The sequence below is a fragment of the Hippocampus bargibanti genome, linkage group LG01 (genome assembly GCF_051943395.1).
Source record: "Hippocampus bargibanti isolate YZ-2025 linkage group LG01, ASM5194339v1, whole genome shotgun sequence".
NCBI classification, from domain to species: Eukaryota; Metazoa; Chordata; class Actinopteri; order Syngnathiformes; family Syngnathidae; genus Hippocampus; species Hippocampus bargibanti.
The window spans coordinates 27,450,719-27,478,113 of NC_142734.1; the positions used below are offsets into that span (position 1 = coordinate 27,450,719).

Below are 27,395 nucleotides of genomic sequence, written 5' to 3' on the forward strand. Positions count from 1 at the left end.
TTTGAACGTCTCGGTTCTGATCCAATTCAGTTTTCAATCAAATATTTCGGGCTTTTTATGCCTCGATTGACAACTGTATATCAGTTTTCGACTAAAATTGAGCGCACCTGAACGCACCACCCACTCGACTCCCCTCCACTTCCTTTGACGTCACTTCCTCATGTCTCATTGTGATTGATGCATTAGTGTTGTCGAATAAAGTTTTGACAGTCAAACCTTGGATTTTGAACACCTCGGTTCTGATCCAATTCAGTTTCCGATCAAATATTTCGGGCTTTTTATGCCTCGATTGACAACCGAAAATCAATTTTTGACTTAAATTGAGCGCACCTGAACGCACCACCCACTCGACTCCCCTCCGCTTCCTTTGACGTCACTTCCTCGTGTTGCGTCTTATTTTGACCGACGGAGGGCGACATATAAAAGGGGCATGATAGGAGTTCTTGAGGACCGGAAATGAGGCCAACTTGTTTTTGACAAATGGTGGACTGGTCGCCAGTTTGTGTCTGAACACAGACAAACTAAGCACTCCCTTTGATATCGACACCGCCGGCAAATTTGTTCATGCTAACATGTTACCAGAAAACGGCAAGGGGGAAATGCATGCAAGCACAGCAACATTTTGCATTTTGCAAACTGCATAGGAAGGCCGCAGCCCAAATTCAAACCCCCAAAACTGCGAGCTGAAAACTAAAAAGCCCAACCGAATTGCTACGCGTGACATGTTCCTTCTTTCTCGTGCTGACGTTGCTTTCCTTTCCTTCAACGTCATCACATTAGCGTTGTAAGAAGCTCGTTGTTGTATGATGGAAGGAAGCTGACCTGGGGGATTTTTGTTCCGTTTGTCGTCTCACAAACATGGCATCCTGTTCCAACTTTGTTGCTTTCTCGCTTTGCATATTTTGATGTCAACTTTTAGCATCGGCAGAGGAGGAAGCTGGAAGAACACAGTGCGTGTTTTTATTTGTTTTTTTCCAGCCACTGTCCTTGGCATCAGGCAAGAGGTCACATGGGTGGGTCACCGGCAGTGGTTACAGGGAGGAAATCTTGACGGCATCAGGGGTGTAGGCGGTGGCGCGCGTATTGCGCAGGATGCCGCCCGGGATGGCGGCGGGTGAGGGCGGCAGGCTCTCATCGGGCGTGTTGGCGGGCGGCGTGGGGATGCTAATGATGGCGGCGCTGAAGTCTTGCTCGCCGCAATTCAGCTTCAGGTTGATTTGAGCGTTTAGGCTGGAACGACTGAAACACAAACGGCACCGGCGGCTCAGAAATGACTTGTGTTCAAATGGCGCGTGAATGCTGAAGACTTCACTCATGTGATGGAGATCAGCGAATTTGTTGAAAAGTAGACGGGGAATTTTTAAATGTTATTCGAGCTCTGGTGGAAGGATTTGGTGAATATGAATATGTACATCTATTTTTTCCATTTGGAGATGAGATTGTCAAAATTTGGGAATGGCATTTTGGAAACATTTTGAGTCTATTCACGGTATTGTGATTAATATTCAGCAACAAAACCCACCCATCTGCTGCCAGCAGATGGCAGCGGCCATTTTGACACTCGCTGTCGACTTAAAATGACATCACATTTGTGCAGAATGGCCACATTTATATATTCGCCCATTTATTTATTTATTTATATTTATTAAAGGACAACCGACGTGTCCGGACAAGTTCATAATTTGTCCATAATTTGTAAAATGGCTTCAAATGACTTCTACTGAGCGTATTTTAATAAGATTCCACAGCATATAGCTATATATATATATATATATATATATATATATATATATATATATATATATATATATATATATATATATATATATATACAGTAAAGTCTCGTTATATCGATATTCTCGGGAGTCCGAAAAAATATCGATATAACCGGACTATCGATATATCTGATCCTGCGCATGTAATTTTCTCCTTGCGTTCATAGAAATAGTATCGTAATAAGGGGTACTATCGATATAACCGATATCGATATAACGAGACTTTACTATATACAGTAAAGTCTCGTTATATCGATATATCGATAGTCCCGGTTATATCGATACTATTTCTATGCACGCACGGAGAAAATTCCATGCAAACAGGGTCGGATATATCGATAGTCCCGGTTATATCGATATTTTTTCGGACTCCCTTGAATATCGATATAACGAGACTTTACTGTATATATATATATATATATATATATATATATATATATATATATAGACTTTAGTTCGCTGCCGAAGCCTCTTGGATAGGATACGAAACGACCGACACCTTCAAAAAAGTACAGATGACGGCTGAAGAAACCTTCTCATCGATGGACCACTCCTGTACGACTGAGAGCTTACACAGATGTATATAACATCGTAACATTTTATTTTATGTTATTTTATTTCACTTCACATCCCTCAAATTCCCACTTTTCCCTCCACATTAAAATGCTTTAATTACGAGAATGTTGCATTTTATATATTTGATGGCTAATTTTCGATCCATACCAACTTGAAACCGTTGAACTCTTCAAGACATACCACAAAGTAGCAAGAACTTCCTAAAACCTCGTATTGCGACTTCTGTGGAGCGTGCAAGAGTAACGTGTGAATGTGCTTCAGCATTCCCGCAAGGGCCGCAATGATATTTGGTGATATTTTGTGGGCTTTTACGTCTGCGGTGGGCCAGGTGTCCCCTTTCCGTGCAATGTGTCGAGCTCCTGCACGCTGCCTCGGCTCACGGACACGGTGGAGTTCGCCAGCCGCATACCCGCCCGTCGACGGACGCGGCGGGGGCAGCAGCCCGTCGAGTGGTTTGGAGCCCCCTGCTGGCTCGACATGGAGGTGCTGCGGCTCGTCCGGAAGGCCACCGATTCGGTGATGCACAGCTCGCTGTAGTTCAGCTCGTCCGTGAACTCGTGGTTCTGCGGGGGAAGGGCGATGAACAGACGCTGCTGTGACTTTTAACACACACGGCTAACGGGACGCTTCATAAGATGGCCGTCTTGTGATATTTGCTAGCCATCTCATCGCTTCTTCTATGCTGTTGCATTGCTTGTTTCAATTATGACTTTTATGATTATTATCATCATCATCATCATTATTATTTGTATGTGGAATGACAAAAGAATGATGATAATGAGAGAACTAAGTAAGCATTTTCTACTGACCGTGGTCTTCTCCAAACAATGAAGAAGGTGATGATGTTGATGTTCGAATGCCGACTTGTTCCTCACGCACAGAGCGCCGCCGTCACTGTCCCGGTCCTGCAGACACACGCACGTATACACACACGCACACACAAACATACACAAAACCACACACACACACAAAACATACACACAAATAAGACAGATGCACACACACACAAAACACAAACGCATAAAAACACAAAACACACACAAATGCACACACACAATCACATATACACACGATACACATACAAAACAAACAAAACATACAACAAAACACACATAAAATTAACAAAAGACACACACACACACACACACGCACACACATACACACAAATTAGACAGATGCACACACACAAAACACACGCACACACAACACACAAAAAAATCCCCAAAAACATAAATGCACAAAACACACACACACACACACACACACACACACACACACACACACACACACACACACCAAACACAAATGCATAAAAACAAAACAAACACACAACACACACACACACACACAACACACACACACACACACACACACACACACACACACAAGAGATGCGCACACACAATCACATATACACACAATACACATACAAAACAAACCCCAAAACATACATGCACAAAACACACATAAAATAAACAAAAGACACACACACACACACACACACACACACACACACACACACAAAACATACACACAAATAAGACAGATGCACACACACACAAACACACAAACGCACAAACACACAACACACAAAAAAATCCCCAAAAACATAAATGCACAAAACACACATACACACACACACACTCACAAAACAAACACACATAAAAACACAAGACATACACACACACAAGAGATGCACACACACACACACACACACACACACATAAAAACACACACACAAACATACATCCACAAAACACACAAAAAAAACAAAAGCACACACACACACACACACACACACACAAACACACACACACACAAAAACACACAAAACATAAACACACACAACACACATACAAACACACACACACACACTCACAAACACACACACACACACAAACACACTCACACACAGGACACGCACACGCACACGAGATGCGCGCACACACACACACACACACAAGAGACATGCAAACACACAAAACGTATATACACACAATACACATACAAAACAAGCCACAAAACATACATGCACAAAACACACATGAAATAAACAAAACACACACACACACACACACACACACAAAACAAAAAAAAAACACACACACAAAAGCCACACACACAAAACATGAACACGCCCAAAATAACACACAGGCTCACACAAAAACACACATGAACAATCAGAAAGTGTCCAGTGTGACATTCTGCAATGTGATTTGTATTGATCATTTTGTATTGGTTGTAGCTTCATTCTGTTTTAAAAACCAATTCCAAAATTTCACAGGTTATCCGCCAAACGCTAACGATATGCCATCTGTTGTGTCCGTGTGTGCGCATCTCACCCCCAGGGCTCGATCTTCCTTGTACTGCAGGAAGGCGTTGGTCGTTCCTTTCTTTGCCATGCGGATTCGGGCCAAGCGCACTTTCTGAAACACAGACGTGTTGCTGACGTTGTGCTGTTGAGTTGTTTTGCAAAACACCCTGCGGTTATGGGAGAGCGAGACAGACAGTAGCCTGGTACCTGTCGTCCGTTAAAGTGCTGTCATGTGCCCAAAGTCGAGTCGTCAGCAGAAGTGGGCAATTTCCGACACCTGCCCGTCATCAGCTAATCATATCGTGAGAGTAGCGTAGTATAGTTAGTGCAGCGTAGTTGGAGTAATGTCGGGAAAGTACAGTGAGACCTCAACTTACAAACACCTCAACTTACAAACTTTTCGTCTTACAAACGTCACATTTCTGAACATTAAACCTTATAATAAGCACTATTTTCATAATACACACCCACCACGGCTGGCGGAGTGATCTTCGGCGGAAGCACACGACCGAACGGCACCAGAGGTTAAGTTACCAACAGTCCTTATGGAAGGTGACTCTCCTTCCATAAGCCATCAACAACCATCAAAAATGTAAATAAAACTTTATTTTACAGCACAGTTTATTTCTTTAATTACAGTCCTCATGTAATGCGCCTCTCTTTCCAAACAGCAATTCCCTTTGACCTTCGACCTCCAAGGCCATTCCATCAAGCCATAAATGACCATCACAAATGTAAATAAAGTGACTTTATGATACAATGCAGTGTATTTCTTTCATTATAATACAATTCATTCTTTTTCATTTCTTGATTCTGCACTATGTACAGTTTGTTTTCTCTTATGGAACGGTTTTGCACATTTAATTTGCACAGTATACAGTTGACATTTTTATTTTGTTATGCTTAGAATATCTTGTTTTCTATCCTTTCACCCCACCCCAACTCCATCCCTTTTCAATTGCTGCTGTGGATTGCGAATTTCCCCAGTGTGGGACGAATAAAGGTATTCTGATTCTGGTTCTGATTCTGAATTGCACATTTATTATACATAGAATAAGGTATGTTGTGTGTAGTTTTAAGGCTTATTTAGTAAAAAGTATATTTTATGGAAACCCAGGAACGGATTATTCCCATTTTAATGGTTTCCTATGGGAATTTTTTTTTTTAGATACACACTTTTCGCCTTACACACTCTGTCTGGGAACCAATTAAGTTTGTAAGTTGAGGTCTCACTGTAGTATTGTAGAGTCAGAGCAGTTTTGTAGTGAGAGAAGGCTCGTGGAAGTACTGCAGTCACAGTACCGTAGATTGAGCGTATACTGTAGTTCACAGGTGTCAAAGCCAAGCCCCGAGGGCCAAATCTGGCCCACCACATCATTTTATTCGGCCCAGGAAAGCGAAACAAGCATGTCAAGTGCCATGATGCTTGCTAAAGCCCGAACCAAAATGTCAAATTGTCCCATGTAAACCACAATACCAGTCATTATTTTTGACTTCAAAACTATCCATCCATCCATTTTCCAGACCGCTTCATCCTCATTAGGGTCGCGGAGGGCGCTGGAGCCTATCCCAGCCGTCTTCGGGCACGCGGCGGGGGATACCCTGAATTGGTTGCCAGCCAATCTCAGGGCACACAAAGACAAACAACCATGTGCTCTCACACTCACACCTAGGGACAATTTGGAGTGGTCAATCAGCCTGCCGTGCATGTTTTTTTTGTGATGTGGGAGGAAACCCGGAAAAAAACCCACGCATGCAAACTCCACACAGGGAGGCCGAACCGAGTCTTGAAATCACAACCTCTGCACTGTGAAGTCAGCGTGCTCCCCACTCAACTACCAGGCGCCCATTTGAAAACTAGTCACTCATTAATTTGTTGTGCGTTCTGTATGTAATATATTGCGGGGTGGTGAAACATACTAATGGCTTCCTCAAATTCATAATGGCCCCCGAGAGGAATCTGTAACTACAATGTGGCCCGATGACATGACACCTCTGCTGTAGTTGAATGAAGTAGTGTAGTTTGTGTGGTTACTGAGAGTAATGTAGTTGTATGACTTGCATTTACAGGAGTGTAGTGAGGTTTGCTTTATGGCATTCTTACCTGCTGCGCTCGCATCTTGTCCGCACGCTGGTTCTGGTGGTAGATCCGACTGAAGTTGGACACGATGACGGGCACGGGGAGGGCGATGACCAGCACGCCACTCAGGGAGCAGATGGAGCCGAAAATCTTGCCGGCGATGGTGTTGGGAACCATGTCGCCGTAACTGCGGACCGCGATGTTGACATGAGGAACTGTGGCTTCCAAGGCGGGAAATGTCATGTCACATGATCGCATCCTTGAGTCACCCGTACGTAATGATGTTACCCAGAGGTACGTCATAGTCACGTTACCCATATCGCCCGACGCCATCTTGTGACCGGATGTTATCTTTTTGTCACATGATGTCTTATTCATGCCACCTGAGGTCACATGATGTCACATCATCCTACGGCCTGATGTCACCGTCATGTCACATATCATCCCCATGTAGCATAAACGCAATCGTACACACACACACACACACACACACACACACACACACACACACACACACACACACACACACACACACACACACACACACACACACACACACACACACACACACTTTCACAGGAGACCCGAGTGGTCAGACAGGACGAATAAAGAGTGGGAGGTCCCAGATGGGCCGGGTCATCCCGGTTTTACTGTCTAAATATTTCATCATGGGACTATGTCTCTGAGGAAGGAATGTTCTCGAAGAACGACAAAGGACACCCCCACTTGTCAAAAAAGAAAAAAAAAGATGTCAGAGTATTGAATGGTGGCCATGGCAACCATGGCAGTCATGCTCACACACAAATCTGACGGGCAATCTCCTCGGTGGCGAAGACCACCGCAAGGAGATAAGTAAACAAGCAAATCAGGACATAAGGAGAGATACTGCAGAGAAAAGGAAGGAATGACGCAAAGTCTTCTAATGGGCCTGAAAGTAAACAAGCTGATTCAAGATAAGGCCCGATAGTTGGGAAAAAAAAGAGGGAAACATTCCATTAGTGGCGAGCTGACCAATGAAGCGCTCTGCTTGATCCCAATGCTAATTCATTTATGGTACATTTCACCCGGACCAGACAAATAAATAAATAAATAAATAAATAAATATAAATAAATAAATAAATCGTGTGTGTGTGTGTGTGTGTGTGTGTGTGTGTGTGTGTGTGTGTGTGTGATAGATAAATAAATAAATAAATAAATAAATAAACGGACACATAAATAAGTAAAGCTATAAATAACTGAAAATAAATACATAAACAAATAAATAAATAAATAAATAAATAAATAAATAAATGGACACATAAATACATAAATAAATAAACAAATAGATAAATAACTAGTTAGGCACGCAAATAAATAAATACATACATACATTATTGGACATATTATGGGACATATGCAGTACATACAGAAATGAATAAACAAATAGATACATAACCAAATAGGCAAAATAGTTAAATAAATAAATGCATAAATAAACGGACATATACATAAATAAAGATATAAAGACCTATAAATAAATAAATAGACACAACTAAATAGGCACATAAACAAATCGACAAATAAATAAATAAATAAATAAATAAATAAATAAATACAAAAATAAATAAACAGAGAAATATAAGCATAACTAAATAGGCCCAGAAATTAATAATCAAATAAATAAATAGACAAACAAAAAATAAATAAATACGTAAATAAATAACCTCCTGTGCGCTACAAACAGGACTGTGAAAAATTGTCAGAATTCCACTTTCACTATCGCCCTCTCAGTTGATTCTCCAGGTTCTCTAGGCTTTTGTTTTGTATTTTGCGATTTATTATAACTCAGTTCCATTGAAATTCCAAGTGATGCTTCATGTCTGTGTAAGCTCTCAGTCGTACAGGAGTGGTCCATCGATGAAAAGGTTTCTTCAGTACAGATGACGGCTGAAGAAACCTTTTCATCAAGTGATGCTTCACCAAGCCAAACGATAAGCATAATGTACACAAAAGTACAGTTGTCGTACATTGAGCATTGTGCTATATCGCCTCGAATAGGTGACAGTGATTTTCAATGTACGGTGGGACCTTGGCTTACGAACTTAATTGGTTCCCAGACAGAGTGTGTAAGGCGAAAAGTGTGTATCCCAAAAATTAATTTACCATAGGAAACAATTAAAATGAGAATAATCCGTTCCCAGGTCCCATAAAATATAATTTTCTACTTTCTAATTTTCTAAGCCTTAAAACTACACAAAAATATACCTTATTTTATGTATAATAAATGTGCTATAGTATTATGATTAAAGAAATAAACTGTACTATACAATAAAGTCATTTTATTCACCTTTGTGATGGTCGTTAATGGCTTGATGGAATGGAGTGTCCGGTTTCCTCAGCATTAAACATTTGATGAGGAACATAGGCTTCTTCTTTCACCATCTTGAGGAATGATCCCTTGTAGGTGCTTTCTCTGTGATAATTGTATCTAGTTCTTCATCAATTGTGATCTGTTTAGCTGGGTTGATATCTTTTTGCATCAAGTGTACAGATGACTTGTGCGGGTTATTTGTGGAGCCTGATTGATGGGATATTTAACCTTCCAGTCTACACTCTGCTTTTGAACTATCGGTTGAAGTTGAAATGGGTCAAAATATAATGGCGACAATCAAGAAAAGACGAATTATTTCTGTTCAACTGTTACTAAAAAGTTAGGGTTAAAACACTGAAGTCAATCTTCAATTTCAATTTTCAATGTCCATTCAATTTTGATATGCATGATTCAAATGAACCAAAACTAAACGTGTGTTTTGGTTAAAATAGTTGAAAATTAAACAAAAAAAGCAAACGTGAAAACAGAATAGCTGGCTGAAACGTATTTAAATTAATTGCCGTTATATGTAAAGAACGTAAGCCAAGATCCCCCCCCCCCCCGCATATGTTTAACACACCAAATCTAGCCACCTTTGCTAAAAACTTTGCACACCAGATACAGGTTTGAACCGAGTTACAGCGACCGCTCCCGTCAGTCAGGCGGTCTTCCTTAAACCCGAAAATAGCCGCCATGCTGTCAAACCTTTTTTTTTTTAATATTGAGAACGTTGGGGCTGTGGTTGTTTGCAAACTACAGATACTGTCTCAGACCTTCCAGTCATCACCAAGATTGTCAACAGTGTTTTTTCATCAACTCAGCAAAGTGTTGAACTCAAGCATGATGTAAATGCTTCATTTGCTTTTGCGGGCCATATAGAATGATCCCATGGGCCAAATCTGACAACCCCCCCAAATCCCCGCTCGTCAAGAATGACTCCGCCAATGTTCAAAAAGAAAGCCCCCTTTTTCTCATTTTCAAGAGAAGAAAGATGAGATGAGTCGCATCAAAACAGGCTACGGGGCGCATCGCACACTAATGGACCGGTGGGAACTCATTCGTGAGCTCCAGTTGCACCAGGACGGCTTTCGTGGTCTTATTTCAGGCCGAGCGAGGAGCAATTTAAAAGCCTCCTGCGTGGAACTGGCACGAGCTCGGCTGCATCTGCGGTCCCTTCCTCCACCCCTCCCCCACCTCAGCCCATGCGCACAATGAGCGGGTTCGGCGACGACACGCTGCTTAGTGCAGCGTGAAAAGGCCTTTTGATGACTTGCCGGTCGTACTGCGGTTGACTGTTCGGCTTTCGGACGTCTCTCTGAATTCTGAGATAAAAGTGAGAATACTGACAACTTTGGTTTTTTTCTTGGTTGGCCCCTAATCCCCTTTCGTACATTTTAACCCCATCAAATCCATGTAACGTTTTAACCACTGTCTCTGTCATGACATTTATTTTCCACATGATGGTACAAAAGAACAAATGAAGCTACAGTAAAGTCTCGTTATATCGATATCGGTTATATCGATAGTACTGCTTATTACTATTTCTATGAACGCAAGGAGAAAATTTACATGCCGCAGGATCGGATATATCGATAGTCCGGTTATATCGATATTTTTTCCGACTCCCGAGGAGCGAACCATGTGGATAAAAAGTCTCATTGCTTCACGAAGCTTCGTTTTCCCATCATGAGTCGTTGACTCTTCGCTTGCAAGTCGCACTCTCTTGGTCATCATCTCATAAAGACAGTGACGTTTTTGGATATGTCTCGTTATTTCGTGGTCACTGTCACAACGGTTTCACTAACGAGGATTTGCTGACGACTTCCAGTTTGTATTAAAGAGCGATGGAGTCCTCGTTTTCTCCCTTCGTCCCCAGCATCTTTCATCCTCTGTGAGCTCTTCCCCCGCCTCTTTGCCAACCATGTTTAATTGATAAAGCCACGATGAAAGTTGCAGGAGGGAGGATGCTCGTTCCGTGTTTTCTCCCCACCTGCCAAAAATGTCACTTTCTCGCTAGCCGTTAGATTTCAATGTACTTCCATGTTAGCGGGATTCTATTGTACCATATTTTCACCACTAAATGGCGCACATTTAATGAATGGCCTACTTTGGATTTTTTTTCCTTACATTGGGCGCTCCGTATGATAATACACAATTGACAATGCATCCACTAGATGGAGCTACGCTCGAGGACATGCCAACCAAACGATCAGATGTCAGTCAAACATATTTAATTAAATAAGGCAGTTACACCAATCAGATTGGTTCAGATCAATAATTTAGCAGTGCGTACTCCTCTGATTGATACGGCAATGTACGTAATGTCGAAATATTTACTACTTTCCTCATTAATGCAGCAGCACTCATCTGGAAAAGCAACACTTACTGCTATACACCCGGGTGAAAAGTACAGTGACACAAAGAGTACCGTATTTTTGGGACTATAAGGCACACCCAAAAGCCCTAATTTTCTTCAAAGGATGGAATTTTTGTCTCTATTTTGCCATAATTTTCCGTTTTTGGCACAATGATTAGAAATGAAAAATGTGACGTTTTTTGCTTGGTTTTATATTTAGTGTAACAAAAAAATTGTTTATTTCTGAAAATGTTAAGGCCAAAATATATATAAAGTGGTGATTCATTTTAATATTCTCTTAAAATGACTTCGCTGGGTGGAATTGTTTCTCAATATTGCCATCATTTTCCGTTTTTGGCACAATGATTAGAAATTGAAAATTTTGCGGGTTTTTTTTGCTTGATTTTGTATTTAGTGTCTCAAAAAACTATTTTTGAAAACCTTAATGCCAAAATATAAGTAAAACAGCTTTTCATGTTGTAATCTGTTAATTATTTGGCCATGTTTTGCATATTGATTAGAAATGGAAAATTTAGTGTTTTTTTTTGCTTGTTTTTGTGTCTCAACAAATCGTTTATTTCTGAGGATTTTAAGGCCAAAATATTCCACGAAAACCCCCAAGCAATATTTTAAAGAAGAAAGCTTGGTCATCTCTGAAAATGATATTGATTATTGCATTGTGATCAACTCTGATCAAACCCTGAAATATTTTTGAGCTCATAAAAATACCACACATTATATGTGTGGAGAAATGTGTGGAGAAAATACCACACATTATACTATTCTGCAATTTTTATTTACATGTTTGAGAGCAAAAAAAAAAAATGATGGCAAAATCTGCCCTTATTTTGACATGCAATCTAGCGCAGCAGCGTCCGTCTAATGCACAGGTGTCAAAGTCAAGGCCCGCGGGCCAAATCCGGCCCGCCACATCATTTTTTTCGGCCCGCGAAAGCAAGTCCAACTTGTTAAATTCCATGATGATTGCTAAAATCTGAGCCAAAATGTCATATTTTTGGATGTCAACCACAATAAAAGTTATTATTCTTGACTTCAGATTTGAAAACGAGTTATTCATTAATTTGCTGTGTGTAACGTAAAATATAGCTATGTGCGATGGAATCTTTGTAAAATACGCCGAGTAGAAGTCATTGGAAGTGATTTTACTAATTATGGACACAACTTGTCCGAAAGCGTCGGTTGTCCTTTAAAAATAGGTCATTTCTGGAAGGTGCACTTTATAATCTGGTGTCATTTATAAGTGGAAAAGGTTATAAAATACACCATCCATTTATGGTGCACCTTATAGTCCAGAAAATTCAGTACTTTATTTGTAGAAGAAGTACTCTGTAGCATGCCTCACTTCTATGAATGCTTTCCGGTGACGGGTCCAGATTACCCCCCACACCTCTCCTTACAGACCTGATCCTTTATTGCGACACATGGTAAATGACCTGTTCACCAGGGACATGAATCCCCCCTGGCAATTTGGATCGCCAAAAGCCCTCCGACATGGTCGGCTGATGTCTGACGGGGGAGGCTGAACGCGACGGTGCAAGTTTAAAAAAAGATGAATTTAAAGTAGAAGCGGAGATAAAAGTCTGCCTCTATATTCGGCTCCTGCGGTTATTTATAGAGCACACTTTGAATAAAATGTCATATCTATCTTCCGATCTGTCCGTCCGTCCAGCTCGCAAGCTAATTCAGGGGTCACCAATGTGGCGCGTTAAGCCTTTATTTAAAATAGATGAGATGTTGCATAATGACATTTATTTGCTTCATAATTAAAAAAAAAGCATTTGCATTATTGTTGATGTAAAGGTTTTTTTCTGCCGTCATCTGTACTTTTTTGGAGGTGTCGGACGTTTCGCTTCTCATCCAAGAGGCTTCGTCAGTGAACTAAAATTTAGCTGGTAGATCTGGCCCTATATATATATATATATATATATATATATATAGAAGGTGTCGGACGTGTCACTTCTCATCCAAGAGGCTTCGTCAGCGAACTAACATTTTGCTGGTAGCTCTGGCCCTATATATATATATCCCTACTGTCCAGAGGTGGCGGTGCCAGACCTCTGCTATGATATTTCCCTGCTCTCAGGTAGGGGTGAGCAGAGGAATATTTCCTGAGGCTACACTGATTACCACTATTGTCGTGACTGATGATGGTCTACGACTGGCCTGATTGCCCCATTTGCTTTGGTATCACCTAATCAGCATAACTAAGCTTATGTGGTAACAATCTCAGAAGTGTGTTGTCAGCACGATCCATCGCAGGGATAGTACTAGTGGGCCTCAATCTGCAGTACATATGCACCTAAAAGCTAGCAACCACTCATTTGATGACAATGAGGTTAAAATCTTAGCGAAAGAAAATAGATGGTTTAAAAGGGGAGTAAAAGAAGATAGTTTTATAAAACAGCAAAACCCTTCACTAAATCGCCATGGTGGTGTGAGGTTTAATTTGGATCGTGCTTACCATAATCAGTCAGGACAATAGAAGTAATCAGTGTTGCCTCAGGAAATAGTCCTCTGCTCCCCCCAACCTTAGAACAGGGACCTATAATAGCAGAGGTCTGGCACCGCCACCTCTGGACATTCGGGATATATGTATAGGGCCAGAGCTACCAGCAAAATGTTAGTTCGCTGACGAAGCCTCTTGGATGAGAAGCGACACGTCCGACACCTTCAAAGAACTACAGATGACAGCTGAAGAAACATTTTCATCGATGGACCATTCCTGTACGACTGAGAGCTTACATAGACGGATTTGCATGATTGGTGTCCTTTGCAAATGAATATTCATTTCCAATAATGACCGAAAATTGTCTGCCCGCCTCTCTGTCTGTCCACAACGCATTTACTCATGAATAACTCAACATAGCGATCGGATGCGCCTCATGATAAAGTTTTATTGTTGCAAACTAGAAGTTCTTCGTCACGGTCGCCGCCACCGCTCCAGGGGAGCAGAGCAATAAAAAAGACGAGACGATGAGAAGAAGAAAAAAAAAGGTGAGGCGATGCAGAGTGCTTGTGATAACAAAGTTAGCAAACAGAGAGCGGTGAAGAAAAAGAGAATTGGAGAAGATGAAGCTTCTGTGATTTGGTCTCTTAAAGACAAAGTACAAGTAGTTTGCTGCTTTTGGTATTTTGCTTGACTTTGAGGAGGACGGATTGGGCATAAAGTGGGTGTTTGTGGTATTGTGTAATTGAATGTACAGTGAGACCTCAACTTACAAACACCTTATCTTAAAAACTTTTCGTCTTAAGAACCTCTAATTTATGAAAATTAAACCTTATAATAAGCACTATTTTCATAATACACACCCACCACGGCGAGGCGGAGTGATCTTCGGCGGAAGCACACGACCGAACAGCGCTCCAGCCGACGCTACTTTGCACACCCCCTCTCATTGAATGCACACGTCGATCGCCTACTTGGAGCTTTTTGCTGATAATTTTACTATGATGGGACCGAAAAAAAAACCCACCACAGGCTCGTGTTCAGCCCAAGAAGACACAAAATAAAATCACCGTCGCTGCGAAGGAGATAATTGAAAAACACGAACGTGGTGTGCGTTTGTGTGATTTAGTGGCCGAGCACGGCTATGCTAAGTTAACCATTGCTCCCATTCTCCGGAACAGAGAAGCCATCAAAGGTGTGTTTGTTGCAAAAGGTGTTTCCGTGCTCTCAAAGCGACGGTCTCGGGCAATCGAAGAAGTTGAAAAAAACTTTATTTTACAGCACAGTTTTCTTTAATTTCTTTAATTACAGTCCTCATGTAATGTGCCTCTCTTTGTGACTTTATGATACAACGCAGTGTATTTCTTTCATTACAATACAATAGCACATTTATTATACATAGAATAAGGTATGTTGTGTGTAGTTTTAAGGCTTATTTAGGAGAAAGGTATATTTTATGGAAACCCCGGAACGGATTATTCCCATTTTAATGGTTTCCTATGGGATTTTTTTTTTTAGATACACACTTTTCGCCTTACACACTCTGTCTGGGAACCAATTAAGTTCGTAAGTTGAGGTCTCACTGTAGCTTTTTTGGAGTCACTGACCTCATTTGCATTAAAATCATAACATTTGGAGGTTGACATTGGAAGGTAGTGCAAGATCCACCCTTGCGGATGTCCATCCATCCCTTTTCCAGACCTCTTAATCCTCACGAGAGTCACCAGGGGTGCTCGAGCCTATCCCAGCCGTCTTCGGGCACGAGGCGGGGGACACCCTGAACCGGTTGCTAGCCAATCACAGAGCACACGGAGAAAAACAACCCTCTTCTCGCACAATCACAGCTTGGGAGAAAAGCGTTCAATCAGCCTGCCATGCATATTTTTGGAATGTGGGAGGAAACCAGAGGACCCGGAGAAAACCAACACGGGCCCGGGAAGAACATGCAAACTCCACACAGGGAGGTTGGACCGGGTCTTAAAACCACGACCTCTGCACTTTGAAGCCAGCGTGCTAACCACTCGCCCCCTTGCAGATGTGACGTGGACAATCATAAGATTCCTAAAATGCACTCGTCACCACCACAGGGTCAAAGTGGTCATGATTTTTATTTTATTTTTTCATGAATGGACTTTTCCGGTGATTCACACAAATTGTTATTGTCCCACATTGTTGAAAATGTCGGCGTATTTGCCGCCAAATTGCAAGATTTGCTAATAGGTATGGCAACTTGCTAAGTTACACTTAACCCAGCACGAAAAAGGAGCAACATATGTAAGGAATTATCAATTGCATCGCGGGGGAGGTTGTGTACCGTAATGAGTGAGTCATATCGTGCCCCCAAGCATACTCGACTCGATTCGCCCGGGTACCAAAATTAAAATCAGTTGATTTTGACATCGAGCGCACGGGTTGCTGCGTAGGAAAATCAGTTTGCCAGTTCTCAAGCTGTTTCATTCAACTTCCACCGAGATATCGTATTTTCTTGACTATGCGGTGCACCAAAAAGCCTTTGTTTTCTTAAAAGATGACCCTGCGCCTTATAATTCGGTGTGCCTTGTAATATGGACTCGCAAAAGGTCTTGCAATTATTGTCAGCAGCCATGTAGCAGAAGTAGTGTGCCGTCCATGTTTGATATGTAAAACGACGTTTCATTTCAATCATCACTGAAAGGACAACCGACGCCTCCGGACAAGTTGTGTCCATAATTTGTAAAATCACTTCAAATTACTTCTACTGAGCGTATTTTACAAAGATTCCACGGCATATAGCTATATTTTACGTTTTAAGACTCGCGCTGAATATTCTGGAAGTCTTGTTTTTGAGTTGGTGACGAGTCCGTACGTGACGTCATGAAAGGACTGCCCCCTGACCGTAAAAAAGACGCATTGTGGCATCCTTCCATCACGTCAATGTATTTTGCTGTACATGTTTGGTCTGAGAACCGTGTTGCACCCAAAAGCCACCAGAAGAGGGAGTCCAAGCTCCACGTGAGGAATTTATCAGCCTGTGGAAGCGGAGGTGGCCACTGGAGGTCGCCATTTTGTGCCTCTTCTGATTATCCATTGTTGCCCCAATGTTGCCTCAAAATGGCATGGAATAAATTGTTTAATTGACTGCATGTATGCTTTCCTCTTCAGAACTATTTGAATCATATTCATAACTGGATGTGTAACAAGAAAGCATATTCTCCGAAAATGAAGCCATTGTTTTGATTCTCCAGCAATGCAAGACACGACATCTTGCATGACGTCACGAACTGGGGGCGGGACTTTCTGAAAATGCCCAATTCGCAGCTCAATTTTTTTTGCAGATTTTGGACATTTTAAGTCATTTTTATTGGTGTTTTGCATTTGAATAAAAATATCATACTGCGTGTTTTGGGTATTTTAGATGCTATCAAACGTTTTTCTGATGTCAGTTAAAAAACAAAAAAGTGACGTCGGTTGTCCTTTCAGTAATCTCTTAAAATTATTTCACCAGATGGAAGTTTTCTGGATTTTGCCTTAATTTTCCGTTTTTGGCACAATGACTAAAAATTGAAACTTTGGCTTTTTTTGCTTGTTTTTGTACTGAGTGTTGCAAAAAAAATGTTTATATCTATATTTCACCGCTATTTTCTGTTCTTGGCACAATGATCAGATTTTGTTTTGCTTGTTTTTGTATCTAAAATTTATATACATAAATTCTTTTATTTCAAAATATTCCATGAAAACTCCTAAGGAACATAAATGTTTTAAAGAAAGTAGATTGGTAAACTTTCAAAATGATATTTATGATTGGATTGTGATAACCTGTAATAAAACCCTGCAATATGTTTGAGCTCATAAAAATGTAGAAAATACCCCACATTATATACTTTTTGCAATTTCTATTTTCGTGTTTGACTTCAAAAAACGGAAAATGATGGTAAAATCCTGCTCGGGGAAATCAACATTTTAAACTGTGTTATTCATTGAAGGTGCAATTTATAATCCGGTGCGCCTGATAGTATGGAAAATATGGTACAGTAAAGTCTCGTTATATCGATATCGGATATATCGATAGTCCCGGTTATGTCGATACTATTTCTATGCACGCACGGAGAAAATTACATGCAAACAGGGTCGGATATATCGATAGTCCCGGTTATATCGATATTTTTTCGGACTCCCTTGAATATCGATATAACGAGACTTTACTGTAGTTCTTTTGCATTGTGATGCCCAAAATGAAAGCCCCTTGGCCCCACTTGGACTCACTATTCCAGATGTTGTGACTCACAACAATCAAAGACAACCGCAGGCTGTCTTTGATCCAGCAGATTCTGACATGCCACAACAAAGAACACGCTCCGCAGCTCATAACCCCCCTGCTACACACCCCCTGCTGTGACTCACTACTACTGGAAGGCCGAAAGTGTGTGTTTCTCCATCTGCGACGACGCTAAGATGGCACGACCGCACTGCATACGCGTGGGCGGCGGCAGGACGCGGATTGGTCGCCGCGCTCGAGTAGCGCGGCGTGGGCGGCGCGGCTCGGTAGGAGACACCAAAATGTGTTTCGCGGTCGCCATGGCGACACACAAGCGAACGAAGGAAGGGGCGACTCACCCTAGCGTCGTCATGGTGACGATGGTGTACCAGAAAGAAGCTGGGATGGAGGTGAAGGTGGATCCCTTGGTCCCCTTCTCGGCGTAGAACATGACGGTGGCGAAGATGATTATGGCCATGGTGAGGGAAAAAAGAAGGAAGCCCAACTCGGAGGCGCAGCTCTTGAGCGTGTATCCCAGAATCCTCAGACCTTGGGAGTGACGGGAGAACTTGAAGATCCGGAAGACGCGGAAGACCCTCAGCGTGACGAAGGCCCCGCTAACGTCCTCGTTCTCGGGCATGACCAGGCCAATGTAGTAGGGCATGATGGCCACCACGTCGATGACCGACATGACCGAGCGCATGAACTTGCAGCGACTGGGGGCGGCGAACAGTCGCATCAGGTACTCAAAGGTGAAGATCAGCACACACGCCGTATCCATGCAGAAGAAGGCCAGATGGTACTTTTCGCCGCACGGAAGGTCCTTGACGCTACCCTTGGGGGGCCGGCAGGGGACCGTTTCCACTACGTTGGCGATGACCGACACGGCGATGAAGAAGCCCGTCACGTAGTAGAAGACCAGCGCCATGGTGGACGTGTGGGGGTTTTCGAAAGCTCGCCACAGACGCTCTCTGGGGGTGCTGTGAGGGGGCAGAGGAGCGTCCATGGCCTCGTTGGCTTCCGTGTCCTCGGCTAGACGCTCCTGGTTCTCCTTTTTCCGGTCTCGGTATTCCTTGGAAGCAGAAAGGCGGGGTATATACAGTCAGCTTTCAGATTGGCCAAAAAATAGCAACGAACCAACATACTTATCAAAATGAAGCGGTATAACTCTATTCATCATAAACAAAGTACTTTGGCACCACGTCAAGGTGTCAAAATACTATTTTTGTCCACACATAGCCCTTCAACACAGACAACGGTAGCAATTAAAGTACTCTTTGGTTCATTTCATCAAAATTCTCAATTCAAGTCAATCATATTGATAAAGCATTTTTATAAAACAATCGTGACATGGAGAAAAAAATAATTCATACAACAACAAACAATCCAAAACAAAGACAGGAAAAAGACAAAAAACAGTCCAATTGCAGCTAAAAATGAGATGTGGTGGTAAATCACTACTTTTGTTTAAAATGAAGCTCTCCGACTCAATTCAACATACAGTAAAGTCTCGTTATATAGATATCGGTTATATCGATAGTACCGCTTATTACGATACTATTTCCATGAACGCAAGGAGAAAATTACATGCGCGCAGGATCGGATATATCGATAGTCCCGGTTATATCGATATTTTTTCGGACTCCCGAGAATATCGATATAACGAGACTTTACTGTAGTTCCTTGGCGACGTCAAGAAACACGATGGCGGTGAAGTGCAACTTGTTTTCAAAATGCAACTCCTCAACTCACTTCAACACAGTTCTTTCACATCAAGCTGCCACAAGACACCAAGCCACCACTCAAGGCCAGCAGTTCTCAGACCTTGAAATTACAAAGAAGAAATAAAGAGTTTTGCTTACCTCCATGCAACAGTCGCCGATGATTTCGGGCACGATTCCGTAAAAGGCCAACTCCTCGTCGAAGGCTTGGATGCATTCGTGACGTGGGTAATGCAGCTTGCCTGTACGGTAGAAATTGAGGATGTGGCGGAACATTTCGGGGTCCCTGTCGAAGAAGTACTCCTGAGTATCGTCGTTGTAGAAAAACTCTTTTTCCGAAGAGCCTAGCAGCGTGTCGGGATAGCGGTCCAGTGTATTCTTCCATGTCTAAGCAAACAAACAAACAAACAAACAAATATTTGACGAGTGAATGGTGAGGATGTGATTAGACTTTCTTACTTTAGAGTAAGAGGTTGTGAGAGTGATTGAGTGTCAGGATAAGACTTAGCTGGCCAGCTCGCCGGACAGCCAACCATCTAGATTGATAGGTAGCTAGCTAGTAGCTAACTAGTTAGCTCGAGAGATTGACAGGTAGCTAGATAGCTAGCTAGATAAGTAGCTAGCCATCTCACCCTACATCCAGCTAGTTAGATAGATTGATAGGTAGCTAGGTACATCGCTAGCTAGTAAGCTGCCAGCCAGCTAACTAGATATATTGATCGCTAACTAGATAGATTGATAGGGAGATAGCTAGAAAGCTAAATATCTCCCTGACCCGCAAGCTCAATAGCTAGATAACTTGATAGGTAGGCCAGCCATCCAACTAGATAGATTGATCGCTAGCTAGCTAGAAAGTTAGATAGACAGACATTTTTCTCCCATTAATCTGAACTATAACTTTTTTTTTTTCAATCAGCACCAACCCACTTGCCACCATTTACCTCTGATTGACCTGCTATAAATGTTCACCATTTGATTTAGACCATCAGATTAAGCCTCTGAATCGATAAAAACTTAAATAAACTCGAACCCTTCAAGCATATGTTAGGGTTGGATTTGAGGTTGGTTTCATAGTGAAGTCACTTCCTGTAATTTCTTGACAATATATTCTGTGTCATTTACATGTATCTGAATGTGACATTCTGATTAATATGACCATTAAGCAGCGAATTTCATCAATTTGGAGGGTAATTTTGCCACTGGCTGTAAACCAAAAATTACATCACACTTGCTCAGAGCTCATTTTGTGAGTGTCACATGACCAAACACAGTTGACCCTTGATCGATCTATCGATCTATCTATCTATCTATCTATCTATCTATCTATCTATCTATCTATCTATCTATCTATCTATCTATCTATCTATCTATCTATCTATCTATCTATCTATCTATCTATCTATCTATCTATCTATCTATCTATCTATCTATCTATCTATCTATCTATCTATCTATCTATCTATCTATCTATCTATCTATCTATCTATCTATCTGTCAAGGTTATGTCAAGAGTATTTGTTTAGGGTTGCAACAATTTTTGGAGCCCTTTACCTGAAAGCGAACCCCGCTGACATTGACATAGAGGATTTCGTCGGATCTGGATGAGTTGTCCACTGGAGGTTTGGGCATAGTCTTTTTGGCCAGCGGCAGCCAGCCCACGGCCGCCGCCCGCGCGAATGGCAGCCATGTTGCCACACCGGCCGCCATTTTGCATCAAACCCAATCGCACTTGGGCTTCTGGGGTACGTCACTGACCCTGCCCTGACTTCCTGGTATGATGGGGGGTTGTCATTTTGATGAGGGGGAATGGCATAGGGAGGCAGAGGAGGGGGCGGGGGGTTAGTCACCGCTGGGCGTCACGTCATTCAAAAAAAAATGCAGGATGTCACTCGCGGTGACAAAGCACAACAACTTAGCCGCTGTTCAGATTCAAATAAAAGTGTGTGTCGGTGTGTGTTGGTATGCGTGGGCGTGTCCTGCGACGCCACAGTCTTATTAAATTGTGATGATGCCGGTGAACTTGCAAGCTCAACACAATATCCTCCTGCTCCTCCTCTTCTAAGTGTTTCTTGGTTTCATCTGCGGCTCCGCGTCGCCACCGCCCTCGTCCTCGCTGGTCCTAACTTCCTGTTGCTGCTCGACGCTCTCATTGGCTCATTGGTGGCGGGTCGGCGTCCATGTTTGGTCGTTCTGTCAGATGGAGAGCGGGGAGGAAAATAGGGACAATTTGAGAAGGAGCAGAGACATGGGAGAAAAAAGGATGGAGGCCTCGGGTAGAAGGCTCTCAAAAAATCTACAGTAATCTGATTACTGACTCGGTGTGTGTGTGTGGTTGAGTGTGTGCGTGCGTGTGTGTATGTGTGAGAGAGTGAGAGAGAGAGAGAGAGAGAGAGAGAGGGACTGACCGACAGAGAGAAAGAGAAAGAGAGGAAGAAAGAAAGATAGGGGGAGAGAGAGACAGAGAAAGACAGAGAAAAAAAGAGAGGGGGGTGAATAAAAGAGAGTGGTGGAGTGGGAGAGAAAGAGAGAGATAGAAGGAGAGAGAGAGAAAGAGACAGAAAGAGGGACAGAGAGAGAAAGAGAGAGCATGAGAGAGAGAAAGAGAGTGAGACAGTGAGAGAGAGAGAGATAATGAGAGAGAGAGAGAGAGAGAGAGAGAGAGAGAGAGAGAGAGAGAGAGAGAGAGAGAGAGAGAGAGAGAGAGAGAGAGAGAGAGAGAGAGAGAGAGAGAGAGCGACCAGGCAACTGTGTGTGTGCATGCATGCACGTGAGCGCAGCTAGTCAGAAGAATCCAGTCAGGCTGAAAGTTTGATTCATAATTCATGAACACACTTTTGACTTGCGCTGTGTGTGTGTTGAGGAGAGAGGCCTGAAACTCTAACCTGAGGCCAACAGTACCACGAACCCCTTGACATGAAATCAGAAGCATGTAACCAGACACATGTAGAAAATCATAGGATGCTGAGGATCCAAACCCGCAAACATGTACAGTTTAAAGAGTTTAAAGAAAAAAGCATAAACATGTGTAAGTGACACAAGCATGTAGATCGAAACATGCCAACAGAAGCAGACGCGTATTGACACGCATGTACTAGACGAAAATATGTACGAAGGAGCATGAGGATTTACACAGGGAAAAAAAACGGAAATGTGAAGACGAAAACAAACAGTTTTCGACCATAATCTGTTCCAGACACCTGTTTCCAGAATCGATTTGATCAAAAAGTGATTTCCCATTATAATCAATGTCATCAATGTCTGATTTTTTTTCCTAAGCGTGATTCAACAAGTTTCGGAGACTTTATTTCCTCATGTGTGAGGTTGGAGAAGTCTTCCACCCGCTTCTCTCTCTCTTACTTCAGGCTTCAGTCTCCGAACATGCATCAGTCCTCATGTTTGGCTCTTATACAGTCAAACCTCGGTTTTCGAAAGTCTCGGTTGTGGACCAATTCGGTTTTCCACCAAAGATTTTTGTTTTTTTATGCCTGGGTTTACAACCGAAAATGGTTACTTGACCAAACTGAGCACACCTGAATGCAACACGACTCCCTTCCGCTTCCTTATACATCACGTCCTCGTGTTCTGTCTCATTGGGACCGATCTCCAACCTCACACATGAGGAAATAAAGTCTCCAAAACTCACCCAAGTCACTGAGTGAACTCACACTGACTTCAATAGACTCAAACGAATTCGGACAGATAGACCCAGACTCGCGCATAGGGTAGAAAAGACTATTCGGCTCTCATGACTCATCAAAACTGGCTCGTATCGACTCTTGCTGACTTGTATTAACTCACGTCGACTGGTAACGACTCGGAATGACTCAAAAGGATCACCCTAGTCCTGGGTTACGGCCTCACTTCCCTCACACTGGCGTATCATTTGCAATTTGAAAGATGGGATGCTTCAAGACACACATTGACTCTTCAAAACAGACTAACACCGACTTTGTTTGTTTGTTTTGTTTGTTTGGACGCCCGCTTGATGACTCGCATCGACACAGCCTTGGTTGGACACTGAGCAACTCGCACTCACTGACTCACAGTGACTTGCAAAGAGTCACAAAGTGTCGTAAGGACTTTGATTCACTGTGTCGTACGTTGACCAAACAGACTCAAGCTGTCTCGTATTGACACAAACAGAAGAAAACTGACTCCTGTGGACTCCAAATGATAAATCTGGATTCACATTCAATGACGTCATTCTGGTTCAAATTGACTCAAACGGAATCTTATAGATTCAGTGTCGCATGGACTTTGATTCACTGAGTCGTACACTGAACAAACAGACTCACTCTGTCTTGTATTGACACAAACAGAAGCAATTTGACTCCCGTGGACTCCAAGTAATAAATGTGGACTCACATTTAATGATTTCCTTCTCGCTCGAATTGACTTAAACGGAATCTTCAGGATTCAGTGCCGAAAGGAAAAGAAGAAGATGGACTTTGATTCACTGTACACCATACACTGACCGACCAGAATCAAGCTGTCTTGTACTGACCCACACAGAAGAAAACTAACTCCCTTGGATTCCAAATCATAAATCCGGACTCGCATTCAATGATTCATTCTGGCTTAAATCGACTCAAACGGAGTCTTAAAGATTCAGTGTCATATGGACTTCTATTCACTGAGTCATACATTGACTGAACAGACTCAAGGTGTCTTGTACTGATCCACACAGAGGCAAAATGATTCCTGTGGACTCCAAGTGATAAAAGCAGAGTCGCATTCAATGACTTCATTGATAAATGACATATATGACTTCATTCTGGCTTGAATTGACTCAAACGGAATCTTAAAGATTCACGTACTCATTGACTCCACTCACAGTGACTGGCAACGACTTACACAGTGTCATATGGACTTTCATTCACTGAGTCATATGTTGACCAAACAGACTCAAGCTGTCTTGTATTGACACAAACAAAAGCAATTTGACCCCCGTGGACTCCAAGGTGATCAATGCGGACTCCCATTCAATAACTTCATTCTGGCTCGAATCGACTGAAACGGAATCTTAAAGATTCAATGTCATATGTCATACTTTGATTCACTGAGTCGTACACTGAGCGATCAGACCCAAGATGTCTTGGACTGACGCACACAGAAGCAAACTGACTCCTGTGGAGCCCAAAATATAAATTCGGACTCACATTCAATGAGTTTTATCTCTTGTTTCTATTTATAATTGCATTTTATTTATTATTGTATCCCTCCTGCCTCTGACTGTAAAGTGTCCTTGAGCGTTTTGAAAGGCGCTTGAAATAAAATGTATTATTATTATTATTATTATTATTATTATTATTATTATTATTATTATTATTATTATTATTATTATTAAGCTGCCTTGTACTGATTCATTATACTGTGGATCAAGCTGCTTAATTCTGGTTTCAATCAGTCAAACTGATTCAATGGACTACAATTCATGGAGTCGTACACTGAGAGACCAGACTCAAGGTGTCTTGTACTGATCCACACAGAAGCAAAATGACTCCTGTGGACTCCAAGTGATTAAAGCAGACTCACATTCATTGACTTCATTCTGGTTCACATGGACTGAAAGAGAATCTTAAAGATTCACACTATCCTGGAAAGAGTCACATTCCTCAACTCGCATGAAAGCCAAAACGATTGAGCCAAACGAACCCCAACCACGTCGGATTTGACTCAGTTGGTATCGACTCGGATGTCACGACTGAATAAGCCTTTGGTGCTTCCATAAAGGTTAATTTTCGGCCCATTGGAAACAATGGAGCCAAGTGTGTGTCAGTGTTGATAAAATATTCAGTTGAATCACATATGTGTGTGTGTGTGCGCACCAGCCAACAGAAATGTAAACACACCAAAAGTCCATCATTAATTTATCCATCTGGATGACGTCACACACGTGCACGTGTTTGTATTCTCTTTCCTTCCCTTCTAACATGCTGCCGTTCATCATCCGTTTAAAGCTTCTGCTCAACTTCTCCTTCTATTCTGTCCTAATCTATTCTGGGCATCGCTTGAATGTGGAGCACATCTCATCCTACTTACCTCTGCCACTTCTGACGCCCTTCCACCAGGAAGAGGAGGAAGAAGAGGAGGAGGAGAAGAGGATGGAGATGACGAGGAAGAAAAAGAAGAACAAGAAGTTTCCGGATGGAAAGAGGAGGAGTGATGAGGATGAATGGTGGGCGAGTCTTCTTTTTCCTTTTCGGGCTGTCGTGCTCTGGCGCGGCAGCAACAAGCACATCTGCTGTCATCCTCTCTCGCTCTCTTTCTCTCTCCCCTGCAAACACACACATACACACACACACACACACGAAAATATACACACAAGAAGATACATACTAATGGAGGCTCCACCTCTACCGGCTTGCCCGACCCTCCTGCTTCTCTCTCTCTATCTATTAGGTGTCATTTCTCACTTCCCTTTTTCCTCAACATACATGCACAATCACACCAACAAATAAATTGACACATGTACACACACACACGCACACATGCGCACATTCATACACACACAAGGGCATGCCCTCCCCCCAACCCCCTCACATGAACATATACAGTATGCACACAAACACTTACACAGTCACTAACATGTATTGTACATGCTAGCGCACACATATATATACACACACACACACACACACACACACACACACACACACACACACACACAAAGTCACACTCAAACACATGTGCCGGCTAGCTACACATTGAGGTCATCGCTTATGATCACATGGCAGCCGCCATGTTGCCATGTACATTATCACACATTCAGGCTTTCATCTTGAAACAGCAAGACGGTTAGCAGGGATCAAACCTTGGAGCAAAATTGCGCACGCACACTCAATAATGAATGCCAGGGTGGGCTGGTCAGCTGTCGTTTTGCCGACATCGCACTCGCATCATTAAAGTTTTATGGTTTAAAAGTTACCAACGTCAGCATTATGCCACGTGTCCACTAGGGGGGCAGTGTGCCAGGGGGCCAAATTGTCTGCTTGGCGGATGCCCTCAAGTGACGGTGTCAAAGTCATTTTTTGCCGCGGGCCACATTGTAGTTACGGTTTCCTCTCGGGGGCCGTTATGAGTTTGGGGAAGCCATTTTAGCCCCTCCACATATTACATCCAGAACACATAAGAAGTTAAGAAAGATTAGTTTTAAAATTTGAAGTCAAACATAATGACTGTTATTGTGGTTTACATGGGTTGAAATTTGTGTTGGGACTTGAGCTAGCGTCTTGGAATTTCACAAGTTTGATTTGCTTTCGCGGGCAGAACAAAATCATGTCGTGGGCCAGATTTGGCCCCTGAGCCTTGACTTTGACACATGTGCTCTAAATGCTAACCGTTGACAGATTCAAAAGGTGCCGCAATGTGTTAGCTTTAAAGGACAACGACCCCATTTTTTTTGTTCCCTAACTGACATCAGAAAAACATTTTATAGCATCTAAAATACCCAAAACACGCAAGCTGATATTTTTAGTCAAATAAAAAACACCAATAAAAATGACTTAAAGTGTCCAAAAAC

The 27,395-nt window shown here is 42.3% G+C and overlaps 1 protein-coding gene across 3 annotated transcripts; it reads right to left on the minus strand.

The window, feature by feature from the left end:
• On the minus strand, window positions 1–26,144 carry kcnd1 (potassium voltage-gated channel, Shal-related subfamily, member 1). Of its 3 annotated transcripts, XM_089007018.1 has the most exons (10): window positions 25,916–26,144; window positions 21,425–22,063; window positions 20,015–20,260; window positions 18,512–19,224; window positions 6,770–6,932; window positions 4,694–4,777; window positions 3,161–3,256; window positions 2,664–2,914; window positions 1,023–1,239; window positions 1–937 (listed from the first exon to the last, which is right to left on the minus strand). In XM_089007018.1, exons 2-9 carry the CDS (start codon window positions 21,578–21,580, stop codon window positions 1,032–1,034), a joined length of 1,917 nt encoding a protein of 638 aa, XP_088863144.1. In that variant the 5' UTR covers window positions 21,581–22,063; window positions 25,916–26,144; the 3' UTR covers window positions 1–937; window positions 1,023–1,031. The 3 variants fall into 3 exon arrangements, with proteins under 3 accessions (XP_088863144.1, XP_088863136.1, XP_088863152.1); XM_089007010.1 differs by having other exon boundaries at window positions 1–1,239; XM_089007026.1 differs by lacking the exon at window positions 1–937 and having other exon boundaries at window positions 1,091–1,239; window positions 2,761–2,914.
• Window positions 26,145–27,395: the final 1,251 nt, after the last annotated feature.